General features: G+C 36.0%; 1 protein-coding gene across 2 annotated transcripts; it reads right to left on the reverse strand.

The window, feature by feature from the left end:
* Positions 1-8,136: 8,136 nt before the first annotated feature.
* LOC139844692 (3-hydroxyisobutyryl-CoA hydrolase-like protein 5) lies at positions 8,137-11,673 on the reverse strand. 2 transcript variants are annotated; one of them, XM_071834913.1, is made up of 16 exons: positions 11,466-11,673; positions 11,306-11,350; positions 11,136-11,219; positions 10,967-11,035; positions 10,473-10,536; positions 10,306-10,379; positions 10,109-10,192; positions 9,938-10,022; positions 9,737-9,822; positions 9,530-9,651; positions 9,386-9,446; positions 9,206-9,304; positions 8,990-9,091; positions 8,813-8,854; positions 8,480-8,586; positions 8,137-8,383 (listed from the first exon to the last, which is right to left on the reverse strand). In XM_071834913.1, the coding sequence occupies exons 2-16, from the start codon at positions 11,327-11,329 to the stop codon at positions 8,341-8,343; spliced, it is 1,146 nt and encodes a 381-aa protein (XP_071691014.1). In that variant the 5' UTR covers positions 11,330-11,350; positions 11,466-11,673; the 3' UTR covers positions 8,137-8,340. The 2 variants fall into 2 exon arrangements, with proteins under 2 accessions (XP_071691014.1, XP_071691013.1); XM_071834912.1 differs by having other exon boundaries at positions 8,138-8,383; positions 11,472-11,672.
* Positions 11,674-13,664: the final 1,991 nt, after the last annotated feature.

The following is a 13,664-nucleotide window of genomic DNA, read 5'->3' on the forward strand; positions in this document are numbered from 1 at the left end:
CTCCGAAGCACTAGACGCGACAACTGATTCAAAAGGGTGATCTGTTTTTTTTAATTTTACATACGTTCTCAACTCCATAGTTGAAGAAATCAAACTCTTCTGTGTTTGGAGGTGGTACTTCAGGTCGTGCTTCTTTCAAATTGGGTGTGTGAAGGTTTGTGCTCTCCTCGTTTGTTGGTAGGTTTTGTTGGACATCGTGTGTTGGTAGGTTTTGATGGACATTGTGTATTGGTAGGATTTGCACCGACTGTAAGTTTTCTGGGAGTTGATGCATCGTAACTTTGTCGACAATGTAAATATTAATTGTAACGACCCGACCAAAACCGTTATTGACGGCGCCGTTAACTTAGGTCCCGTTGCGTGGTCGTAGTCCCTATAGGAGACTCGTTTGACCAAAATTATGTCGCATTCATTTGAAAGGTACAAGACTTGCAAGTTTAGTTTACAAAACCGTTCGACAACAAGTCTAAGTTTACAAAAGTCATAAAGTATAAATGAAATAACTTGCGACATAATTGGTTTAAAAACACAATTGCTATAAATAGCGTAAGTATGTAAACAAAAGTTTGAATCCAAAAATGCTATCCCTAGCGTATGCATGCATGGTAGACTCCAATCAAGTAATCAAAGAGTGCGGAAGCATGTATCAAATAGCCATGTGAAAACCTGAGAAAACATAGAAGAATCTGTCAACGCAAAAACGTTGGTGAAATCATAGGTTTGAGTAAGTGAGTAAAAGTAAAGTAAGTCGAACCACAAGATTTGCAAAGTTGAAATAATAGTAGTACATTCTAAAAGTTAATATTCACGAGCACCCAATTATCAAAGCTTAACGTTCCGTCCGTTGAATACCCCATCAATTAGTGCTAGAACAACACTGTTCCCGAAAATATATTTCATTCGTAAACGGTAGCGAACCGTTTGAATGAGGGTTTGTCAAACCCATATGGCCATATAACATAAGTTCTCGCTTACACCATCTGATGTAACTAATGATAATCGGATTGAGGATTTTCGTTCTAAACTCGTATGTAGAATGTTTGTTTTCCCGTTCTTGTGTTCACTTAGTTCAAAAGAATCGTTTATGTTTTCTCATCCCAAAAGTAAGTTCAAAAGAGTAAAAGTGGGACTATGATCTCACCTCGAGTGCACGAGTATAAATGTACTTCACAAAGTAAACGTGTGCATGAAAGTTGCTTAGCCTTGACCTAAACAAATAAGTTGTATCAATTAACCGGTTACGACCCAAGGTCGGGTGAAATGTGTTCAATTAGTCCTATGGCTCGTTACGACTCGAATAGTATAGCATGTGAATCACGTTGTCAAGTTTCATGCAAGAATCAAGTATAAAAGCATGTTAGAACGATTGTATAAAAGTTTGGTTAAGTTTGACTAAAAGTCAAACTTGGTCAAAGTCAACGAAAAAGTCAACACGTTCGGGTCGGGTCCCGAACTATTTTTCTATGCTAGTTATTCATATATAAGCATGTTAAAACAAGTTGCATGTAAATTGGAGGTCTAGAACATGTCAAACATTTTTAGTAAAAAGGTCAAGGGAAACAGAATCTGGACGCGGCTTATGTCGCGCCGCGGCCAGGCCTGTCGCGCCGCGACAATGGCCGTGGCCTGGTCACTGGCCTGTTTCACTTGTTCAAGGCTTGGTAAAATTTCAAACAAACGCAAAACTCAAACCGTAAACAATTAGAAAGCGTATCTTATACCGTTGGAAAGCTCTTTTGACAAGGAACACAACTAAACATGTTTCATCAAACAAAAACAACATTTTCCATAACCGATTTCTCGTCAAGTGATCATTTAAAAGTCCATTTTCAAAGTTTCAAGTTCATCAATTGCATTTTAAGTTTCGGGAATCCAATTCACACATATGATATGCCGTTTTGAAGGTAATGAAGTATACATTACTACTAAACACTAACAATTAACATTCCATGGCATTTAAGCATCCAAAAGTTCATGTCAAGAACTATCAAACCCTAGTCAAACATCACAAAATCATTAATCGGGTTTTTGAAGTTTTCTTAATCAACCTACACATCCAAATGTGGCTAATGATACTAGTAACACAATTAAAACATGCACTTTAACAATCTAACAACATTAACTCATCCAAAATCAAGGATTAAGCAAACCCATTTCAAAAACTCAAACTAGTTACTCCAAACCACAAATCGAGCAAACAAAACATATATTCATGTTACACACGAGCCATAGACACTAACTAACACAATTTCAAATCAAAAACACGAATTTAGAGAAATCTAGAGTTTTAGAAATGTTACCCAAACGAGATGAAGTTGGTATCAAATTGTAGAGGATGTAGAGAGGATTCCAAATATGTAATTTGTTTTGAAGTTTGCTTCCAATCCCGAATTTAGATGATGATTCTATGAAGTTGGGGTTTGTGTGTGTTCTTGCTAGAGAGAAAGAGAGAGAGATGGAGGGATTGAATGGTGGTGATTGGGGTGGACTAGTTGACCTAGTCAACTAGTTTGCCCCGTGTCAATTTTAGTCCCTCGAGTTTAGAAGCGGGTGCGGGATTTAACCGATCGAATATTTTTAAAACGCTCGAGTAAACGGGTGATGTCAAAATTAAATAGCGGGAATATAATGAACGTTACTCACGAAAACTATTAATTTAAATACGAAAGATTATGTTTTAAAAAAAAAAGACGGTGTTAAAATTAAATTTAACGGAAAAACGCGGGATGTTACATTATCCACGCCTCAAAAGAAATTTCGTCCCGAAATTTAGTTGGAAGTAGTAGTTGTTGAATCTTCCTCGAGATCTTGCGTTGCCAATTCTACGAGTGAGGGAGAAGTACGTCCTAGGGTATTTCAACGAATTTTGACGGTCGGGATCATATGTTGTTTTAAGGTTTGGCTTTCATTATTCATGGTTTCAACCGGTCCTCCTAGGAAGTGAGGGTTATCGTCGATAGTGAGTTCATCAAAGGAGATAACAAGTTCTCGTTTCGCAAAACACGTCTTTGAGTTGATGCATCGAATGTAGGATAAACGGAGACTCAAAATGAGTCGGAAAAGTCTAAACGGCTAGCGACGGGTCCAAAACACCCCAAGAATTTAAAGGATCAAAATATCGCGGATTTAGCTTCCTACGTTTTCCCGAAACGGATTGCACTTTTCCAAGGTGCGACCCTTAACGTGACGCGGTTTCCCACGTGGAATTTGAAATGTTTACGTCTAACATCGGCGTAGCTCTTGGTGATTACGAGTCGCGTAGGGTTTTACCTGAATATGAATAAATTTTCTCGGTTGCTCATGAATAACCTCGGCCCCGGTGAATTGATCATCGTTTACTTGGTCCGACAAAAGAGAATGACGTTTCCGGTCACATGTGGTTTCAAAAGGAGTGACGTTAAAACTCGAATGAAAATCATTGTAGTACGAGGATTAAGCTAAAGGAAAATACTTTTCTCAAGTAAATTTGAAGTTAGTAATACAACTCGTATTATGGATTCTAAGGTTTAAATCGTATGTTTGTTCGGTCCGTCGGGTTGCGGATGGTACGCGGTACTCATGTCTAAATGCGGTCCCGAGGCTTTTTGTAAGGTACTCCAAAATCTAGAAGTGAAACGAGGATCTCGATCCGAAACGGGGTACATTTCCCTAAGGCATATTGAACAAGTTTGCTAGGAATTGAAAACGTTAGCTAGGACAAGTTTCTCAAGAAAATTCGCGTCGCGGAAGGTTTATCGGTTTCCAAAAACGTTCGTCGGGGCAAGTTCTTATCGGGTTTTGAAAACGATTGCTAGGACTATCCACCCTCGCGGCGAATACTTGTATGACGTGAAGAGTCGCTCTCCATTGAGAATTTAGAATAAGGACCTCCTGAACCGGAAGTACGAGGGTGATGCAAGAGAAGTTTCCGCCCCGATGTGAGCATAACGAGTAAATTGTAGTTAGTCAATAAGACTGCGCGAGGACGAGCTGGTATACCCGTGTGACATACGGTTGAAGTCGAATGGAATCGGTAATTCATTCAGAAGCATAAATATAATTTGACAATAATTGAAGGTGTGTCCCCGGTATGGTTGTTATAAATATTCTCGGAGTTTTCGGATGTCCAAACCTGAAAAGATGAAGTCATGTACATGGCACATGGTGGTGTTTAGGTTGATCGAGTCTAACCACCATCACGCGTCACTAGAACTTTGGTATGTCTTACCGTAATATAACCACGTTGATCGAGTGTCGTTATATTACGCTAACTCATACCTCCATTCCCACATCACTCTATAGATTCAAGTTCGTGTAATCGTGAAGTTTAAAATAAACAAAGTGTAACGACGTCTCTAACGTGACTCGTATTGAATCGAAAGAATTAGTGCAACTATAAAGAAGCGTTCCCCGAGGGAAGTGTATAAATGATTGTTCACGTCAATGTGGTTCGAGTCAGACAAAAATGTATTCAGGTATGAAAAGAGTAACGAGTCATGATAACGAGTAGCACGCAACCGTAGTGATAAATGTTGATGACGATACTCACCTAGAGTAGTGATGGTAGTAACACCAAAAAGTAGATAGTAAGAATCACCAGTGGGAAACCGATAGTAAGTTGAAACGGTGGCAAATAACAATCCGGGAGACAGAGTTCCCGAACAAGTGTGACTAATGAAGTCGTCGTCATCCATACGTGTACGAATCATGAATTTACGTGTGTTACCAAAAAGTGGCGGAATACGAGTTCGTATGATGAAGGTTGGGTACCATTAAAAAGTTTGCCTAAGAATGATTCAAGTATAATGCACAAGTAGTCAAGTAAGTGCTATCTATAGCAAATGTATGTCAGAATGCAAATGCTAACTATCCGGTTGTAGTCTAGACTCACTAATGCGTCCTAACGACTCTGTTAGACACACTAATGCACATCCTAGTTCCCTACAACCAACGCTCTGATACCACTTGTAACGACCCGACCAAAACCGTTATTGACAGCGCCGTTAACTTAGGTCCCGTTGCGTGGTCGTAGTCCCTATAGGAGACTCGTTTGACCAAAATTATGTCGCATTCATTTGAAAGGTACAAGACTTGCAAGTTTAGTTTACAAAACCGTTCGACAACAAGTCTAAGTTTACAAAAGTCATAAAGTATAAATGAAATAACTTGCGACATAATTGGTTTAAAAACACAATTGCTATAAATAGCGTAAGTATGTAAACAAAAGTTTGAATCCAAAAATGCTATCCCTAGCGTATGCATGCATGGTAGACTCCAATCAAGTAATCAAAGAGTGCGGAAGCATGTATCAAATAGCCATGTGAAAACCTGAGAAAACATAGAAGAATCTGTCAACGCAAAAACGTTGGTGAAATCATAGGTTTGAGTAAGTGAGTAAAAGTAAAGTAAGTCGAACCACAAGATTTGCAAAGTTGAAATAATAGTAGTACATTCTAAAAGTTAATATTCACGAGCACCCAATTATCAAAGCTTAACGTTCCGTCCGTTGAATACCCCATCAATTAGTGCTAGAACAACACTGTTCCCGAAAATATATTTCATTCGTAAACGGTAGCGAACCGTTTGAATGAGGGTTTGTCAAACCCATATGGCCATATAACATAAGTTCTCGCTTACACCATCTGATGTAACTAATGATAATCGGATTGAGGATTTTCGTTCTAAACTCGTATGTAGAATGTTTGTTTTCCCGTTCTTGTGTTCACTTAGTTCAAAAGAATCGTTTATGTTTTCTCATCCCAAAAGTAAGTTCAAAAGAGTAAAAGTGGGACTATGATCTCACCTCGAGTGCACGAGTATAAATGTACTTCACAAAGTAAACGTGTGCATGAAAGTTGCTTAGCCTTGACCTAAACAAATAAGTTGTATCAATTAACCGGTTACGACCCAAGGTCGGGTGAAATGTGTTCAATTAGTCCTATGGCTCGTTACGACTCGAATAGTATAGCATGTGAATCACGTTGTCAAGTTTCATGCAAGAATCAAGTATAAAAGCATGTTAGAACGATTGTATAAAAGTTTGGTTAAGTTTGACTAAAAGTCAAACTTGGTCAAAGTCAACGAAAAAGTCAACACGTTCGGGTCGGGTCCCGAACTATTTTTCTATGCTAGTTATTCATATATAAGCATGTTAAAACAAGTTGCATGTAAATTGGAGGTCTAGAACATGTCAAACATTTTTAGTAAAAAGGTCAAGGGAAACAGAATCTGGACGCGGCTTATGTCGCGCCGCGGCCAGGCCTGTCGCGCCGCGACAATGGCCGTGGCCTGGTCACTGGCCTGTTTCACTTGTTCAAGGCTTGGTAAAATTTCAAACAAACGCAAAACTCAAACCGTAAACAATTAGAAAGCGTATCTTATACCGTTGGAAAGCTCTTTTGACAAGGAACACAACTAAACATGTTTCATCAAACAAAAACAACATTTTCCATAACCGATTTCTCGTCAAGTGATCATTTAAAAGTCCATTTTTAAAGTTTCAAGTTCATCAATTGCATTTTAAGTTTCGGGAATCCAATTCACACATATGATATGCCGTTTTGAAGGTAATGAAGTATACATTACTACTAAACACTAACAATTAACATTCCATGGCATTTAAGCATCCAAAAGTTCATGTCAAGAACTATCAAACCCTAGTCAAACATCACAAAATCATTAATCGGGTTTTTGAAGTTTTCTTAATCAACCTACACATCCAAATGTGGCTAATGATACTAGTAACACAATTAAAACATGCACTTTAACAATCTAACAACATTAACTCATCCAAAATCAAGGATTAAGCAAACCCATTTCAAAAACTCAAACTAGTTACTCCAAACCACAAATCGAGCAAACAAAACATATATTCATGTTACACACGAGCCATAGACACTAACTAACACAATTTCAAATCAAAAACACGAATTTAGAGAAATCTAGAGTTTTAGAAATGTTACCCAAACGAGATGAAGTTGGTATCAAATTGTAGAGGATGTAGAGAGGATTCCAAATATGTAATTTGTTTTGAAGTTTGCTTCCAATCCCGAATTTAGATGATGATTCTATGAAGTTGGGGTTTGTGTGTGTTCTTGCTAGAGAGAAAGAGAGAGAGATGGAGGGATTGAATGGTGGTGATTGGGGTGGACTAGTTGACCTAGTCAACTAGTTTGCCCCGTGTCAATTTTAGTCCCTCGAGTTTAGAAGCGGGTGCGGGATTTAACCGATCGAATATTTTTAAAACGCTCGAGTAAACGGGTGATGTCAAAATTAAATAGCGGGAATATAATGAACGTTACTCACGGAAACTATTAATTTAAATACGAAAGATTATGTTTTAAAAAAAAAAGACGGTGTTAAAATTAAATTTAACGGAAAAACGCGGGATGTTACATTAATAGGAGCATTTGATATTGCATGTTGTAGAAAATCACGAAAGTCTTCATAATCATCAGTAATATCAAAAACAAGATTATCGACAACATATCTCATTGAAACAGGAGCATTAGGTGGCAAATTAATTTTTCTAAGAACATTTTTTAACAATATTCTTCGAGTAATTAGTTTTTGGGGAGCAACTGGGAGTTTTAATCGTGTTCCAAAACAATCTAGAGGCAAATACATAGGTAAGTTATTAATAAATTGAAAAGAACCACCACAACATATATGAATAACAAAGGTTTCATTATCACTAAAACTCATTATTTAAAACAAAGAAAGTTACCTTAATGACGCTTGAAATTATATGATTTATGTTGAAATGGTGAAAATGAAGTGAAAATAGAGCTGGTAATACCTTATATGAATTGAAAAAGTTATCCGTAATAGTACAAAAATCGTACAAAATCTTATCCACGAAATCATGAAAATCTTATCGGGATAAGACGCAAGACGCAAGACGCAAAGGCGCAAGTCGCAAGACGCAAGACGCAAAGGCGCAAGTCGCAAGACGCAATACGCAAGTCTCTTTGTTGCGTTTGTCAGTAACGCAAGGTCGCATGGTCGCAAGATCGCAAAGACGCAAGGTCGCAAAGACGCAAGGTGTCTTGCGCCTTGCGAATTCAAATTGTCAAACTTTTTTTTTTTAGGGCTGTCAGTTAACAAGCTTAAAAAAAAAAAAAGGTTATTTTGGTGATAATCCCCACTTTTACATTACCAGATTACAATATATGATCAATGGAAACTTTTTATTCTATTAATTAAATTTTATAAAAATGCACAAATACAAATGAGTATTATCATTAACCACACAGAGAGTTCAATGACACACAACACCATAAATCATTTTATTTCATCCTTGTTGGCATTATTAAGATTTCATGATCTGCAACACCATAAAGGGCAACCAATTCTCTCATTTTACTTTCTTGCATACACTGAATCCTCATACTTCCCACTCCACCTGTAAAACAATTCAAACACAAGATTTCATCATCTGCAACCTCTACCCTAATAAAAGTTATACAAGAATCAAGAAGAACAGACATAAAAAACCAACCTATTTTCTTCATTTTCAGGAAGTTTAAGCTCAAAAGCTTCTTCAAATGGCTGAAAAATAAGATCTAGTTTCTGGCTATCAACTTCACCAAGAGTTGGAGGATCCCACTGTAATCAACATGCGACAATCCATATAGATATAGATATTGAGGATGATCACATACCGGCAAATAAAAGAAATGTCATTCTTTATGGATATGGAGTTTAATTTGGACTGTACCAGCTAGATATTGGGGATCGCAGTTTTCTTCTTGTATATATTCATGTTTTTTAAGTACTTCTCATATTATGCAACGTTATAAAGACTCCAAATTAAGAATGAACAGAAGATTACCTTTGGAGAGTTATCTTTGTCTATGACAACAGCTCGAATACCCTATTTGGTTGCCAAAAAAAAAAAAAAAATTAATAATAAATAAAAAAAAAAACATTTACTTCAGTATCATGTACTATAAATACAGTAGTATATTCATATTCTACCCATTGCTCGTATATTAGAATATACTAATACCTCATACATGTCACCGGATATCAATTTTCTGAGTATATTTATTGTCAGCCCAAATTCTTTTTTAAGGCATTCTGATAGTGTTTGCTTCCTCCCCTCACGAATCTACCACGAAAAAAATAATAAAAAGATATATAGACTCTGTTAAAACAAATTTATAGTGAAAGTTCAAAATTTGATATCTTAGATTTATGCCCCTTATTAAAAAAAATATATTACCGATCTCAGGTTCATCTTTAAACCAGTAGGGGAAGATCTTTTTAATCCCTTAAGCACCGGTACAATCCATTCATTTCCTTCCTTTCTTGACTCGGCTTCCTTTAAAAGTTACAATCAAATTAAAACCACACAAAAAATATATATAAGAAAATAATCAATCTGCCAAGAAAAAGAGCTTACAAATGATTCTAGAATCTCTTCCACAGAATCCTTTGAAAAACATTCGTCAATGATAGATCGTCTGCATTCAATTAAAGAGAATCAGTTATGTGTAAGATTGCCAAAGATCGAAACTTTTTTAATTCTTGATTTCAAAATCATTACTTGTTTAAGACACTTTCTTGACTAATCTGAACATCTAAAGAGAATTCTTCAATGGCAGCTTTCAATGTGTTCTCATCTCCCGTGTTCAAACTTACCAAACGGGTTTCCAATTCTGACAATTTCTGAAAAAGAAATAAATGTTTTAGTAATTAGCTAAAGGCAAAGGATCTTTACAACCATTTGTTACGGTTCGAAATTTAAACTCACATCCAATGGAACAAAATGTGTCGCTAACCCAACTGCAACCAATTCCTCACCACTCAACCGTGCTCCGGTCAAGGCGAAGTATTCACCTACAATAAAACCAAAAGAAATGTTATATCTTTTTTATTTATTTAAATTTAAAAGATTCATTTATTCTCTCTAGGTTTTATAATTTTATTGTAAGATTAAGTGTTGAGTGTGTACCCAAACTGCCTGGAAGACGAGAAAGAACGTACGAGAACCCACAATCGACGTGATGCCCGATACCAGCTTCAGGCATGGAAAAGATCTAAAATAAAGTAAAGTATAGAAAAAAAAAGTTATATAATTTGATTTAAATTTAAATTATGAGAAAATATAGTCACATATACTTACAGTTTTTTCTGTGACAACTGAAAACTTCATTGGAACCATAAGTGATGCACCTCCACCCATTGCTATTCCATGAACAAGTGCAACCTGGTTAAATTAGCACCATTTGAAACTCACTTTTTTACAAAAATGATTATTTGCTTGCAACAAAAAAATAAATAGGCCCGTACAAAATGTCAATTAGTAAATTGAAAAGGAACCTGTGGTTTCTTGTAGGTATAGTTGTGATAGCAGAGCCAATAAAACCTATATACCACTTCAAGACATGAATCCCCTGTGACATGTAAACGAATAATTTATAGAGATCAAAAAGCTCTAAATGCAAAAAAGAAACAACAAAATGTTAATTGACAACGATGAAATTTACTTGTTGTCCTGCCATTATAAAACACCTTTAAATCCCCTCCAGCAGAATAAGCACGACCTGCGCCCTAGAAGAAAATGAAAGAAAAAGTACAAACAAATTTATAAGCTACCCTAATTTTATGTGTAAAATGGTTTTATTCAACTTTTTGTAACTGAATTATATAAGTTGGGTTAAGTGCCTAGCAATATAGCAATATATCCAACTTAAGTCAAAATTGTATTGTGCATATTTTGCTTTATAAAAACTCGTAATTTCTTTCTTTTTCGAACAGCAGTCCGGGATCACCCAGGGGGACTAAATCACCCACGCGTTCATCTCCCGCAGTTGCATAACCCGCCCCTAACTACTGCCCAGGAGGAAACCCGGCCCAATCCGAGGGTATGGACGTTAAAACCATATATTTCGACACACAGAACCCATATAAATTCGGCTAGTTCTAAAATCTGTTAAAAGCTAAACTTCAAATGAGGATATTAGATTTGGGCAGCACTAACCTTAATAATCACTAGCTTTGCATCTTCATCTTTTTCGAATTTTTCCAGGTTTTTTGCCAATTGATAAACCTAATATTGCCGCATAATATCAACAAAATGATTTCAAATAATTTCCAGTGATCTTTAAAATAAAGAATCATAAACGAGTTGAGGTAATTTTCAAGTTTACCAATTTGGGTGAAATCACATTTAGCTTATTAGGCTGGTTCAAGGTGATCAATCTCACATGACCTTTTTCTTCAGTAAGAACAACCTAAAAAGGTGTTGAATTTCATCAATCACACACAAAAACAGTAAAAAGCCCCTAACATTAGAACTAACGTAAATGCAAAAAATTACCTCTTCTTCTTGGTTAACTGCCATATGAATCAACTGATGCAAACTCTGATATAGGAAGGATTAAATTCACAAATATAACTAAGGATTACAGCAAAAAGATTGCAAGGAAAAGTGATGGGTATTGTATCAAGGTTTGATAAGCAAAAAAATTGAGTCTTACACTTACTTGATCAAATCAAAAATTTGGGTGTTGAAACTTCAAGACCCGGGTGCTTCGTATGTACGAATCTTAGACTAAAAATAATAACTAAAAAATTATTTATATTTATTTCGAAGATAAATTTTGTGTTGTTGCCCCCATTCGTTCATTGAGGGGGGTTACGTGGTGATGACTTGATATCTCATATCTAGGGTTGGTTGAAGGTGGTAGGTAAGAAAATTCACCATGTGAGATTTTTTGAGAATATTGTTGGTGTTATAATTCAGTAGGCTTAAAACTACCTTTAGTGGTTTGATTCTTGATGTTATAATTCAGTAGGCTTATAACTACCTTTAGTGGTTTGATTCTTGATGTTATAATTCAGTAGGCTTATAACTACCTTTAGTGATTTGATTCTTGATTTAGAATACTAATAATGAAGTGTAAGAACAAAGATGATAATGGAGAGAAAGAAAGAAACACTTTGTAAGTGTGAGAATTGGTGCAAGTTTAATGCTTGCATTCATGAGTATTTATAGCCTAAAATCTCAATATAAAAATACATACTTTGTGTACCAAAATTGACTATATGTATACACCAAAATTGACTATCCATATCTATATTATTATTATTATTATAACACTCCCCCTTGGATAGCAATTTTATTTTGTTGAAGATCAACTATAAATTACTGCCTCGTTAAAAACCTTGCTAAAGAAAACCCAGTGGGAAAAAACTTTAGCTAAGGGAAAAAGAGTGCAGCATGGAGTTGACTCCCCCTCAAGTAGACATCGCTTCAGCTGTTACATCTTTTGAACATGTCTCATGCCAATGTTATGAATGTGTTTTCTGAAAATAGCAGTTGGAAGTGCTTTCGTGAAAAGATCAGCAGAGTTTTTGCTAGATTGCACATATCTCATTTCAATCTGGTTGTCCTTAATGAGATTTTGAGTGTATGAGAAGAATCTAGGTGGTATGTGTTTTGTTCGGTCACTTTTGATATACCCTTCTTTCATCTGTGCTATGCAAGCTGCATTATCTTCATAGATAGTTGTTGGACTTTTATCGCGTTCTAGTCCACAAGAATCAGTAATGAGTTGTGTCATTGATCTCAACCAAAAACATTCTCGAGTAGCTTCATGTAATGCAATCACTTCGGCATGATTTGACGATGTAGCAACAAGTGTTTGTTTTTGAGAACGCCATGATATTGCAGTACCTCCATTTAGGAATACATATCCAGTTTGAGATTTAGCTTTATGTGGATCAGATAAATAACCTGCATCTGCATAACCAACCAAATCTTGTTTTGATTCGTTAGAATAAAATAATCCTAAATCAGTAGTTCCTCGAAGGTATCGAAATATGTGTTTAATCCCATTCCAGTGTCTTTTGGTAGGAGCAGAGCTGAACCTTGCCAACAAATTAACTGCAAAAGAAATGTCAGGTCTTGTACAATTTGTAAGATACATAAGAGCTCCAATTGCACTAAGATATGGTACTTCTGGTCCAAGAATGTCTTCTTGATCTTCACATGGACGAAATGGATCAGCTTCAACATTGAGTGATCTAACAACCATAGGAGTACTTAATGGTTTTGCCTTGTCCATATTGAAACGTTTCAAAATCTTTTCAGTATATGTTGTTTGATGTACAAGTAAACCATTAGGCATATGCTCAATTTGTAAACCAAGGCAATACTTGGTTTTTCCGAGATCTTTCATTTCAAATTCTTTCTTTAGAAGTTGAATGGCTTCATGGATCTCTTTATTTGTACCTATGATGTTAAGATCATCAACATAAACAGCTATGATCACATATCCGGATGTTGTTTTCTTAATGAAAACACAAGGGCAAGTAAGATTATTTGTATACCCTTTGCTTATCAAGTAATCACTTAATCGGTTATACCACATACGTCCCGATTGTTTTAACCCATATAAAGATCTTTGTAATTTAATCGAATACATTTCTTTGGGTTTTGCATTTGATGCTTCTGGTACCTTAAATCCTTCAGGTATCTTCATATATATATCACTATCAAGTGATCCATATAGATAAGCAGTCACAACATCCATGAGATGCATTTCTAAATTTTTAGAAACTGCCAGACTGATTAAGTACCTAAAAGTAATTGCATCCATAACAGGAGAATAAGTTTCTTCATAATCAATTCCCGGTCTTTGAGAAAAACCTTGAGCTACAAGTCTAGCTTTATA

Source organism: Rutidosis leptorrhynchoides, chromosome 4 (assembly GCF_046630445.1).
Source record: "Rutidosis leptorrhynchoides isolate AG116_Rl617_1_P2 chromosome 4, CSIRO_AGI_Rlap_v1, whole genome shotgun sequence".
NCBI lineage: Eukaryota > Viridiplantae > Streptophyta > Magnoliopsida > Asterales > Asteraceae > Rutidosis > Rutidosis leptorrhynchoides.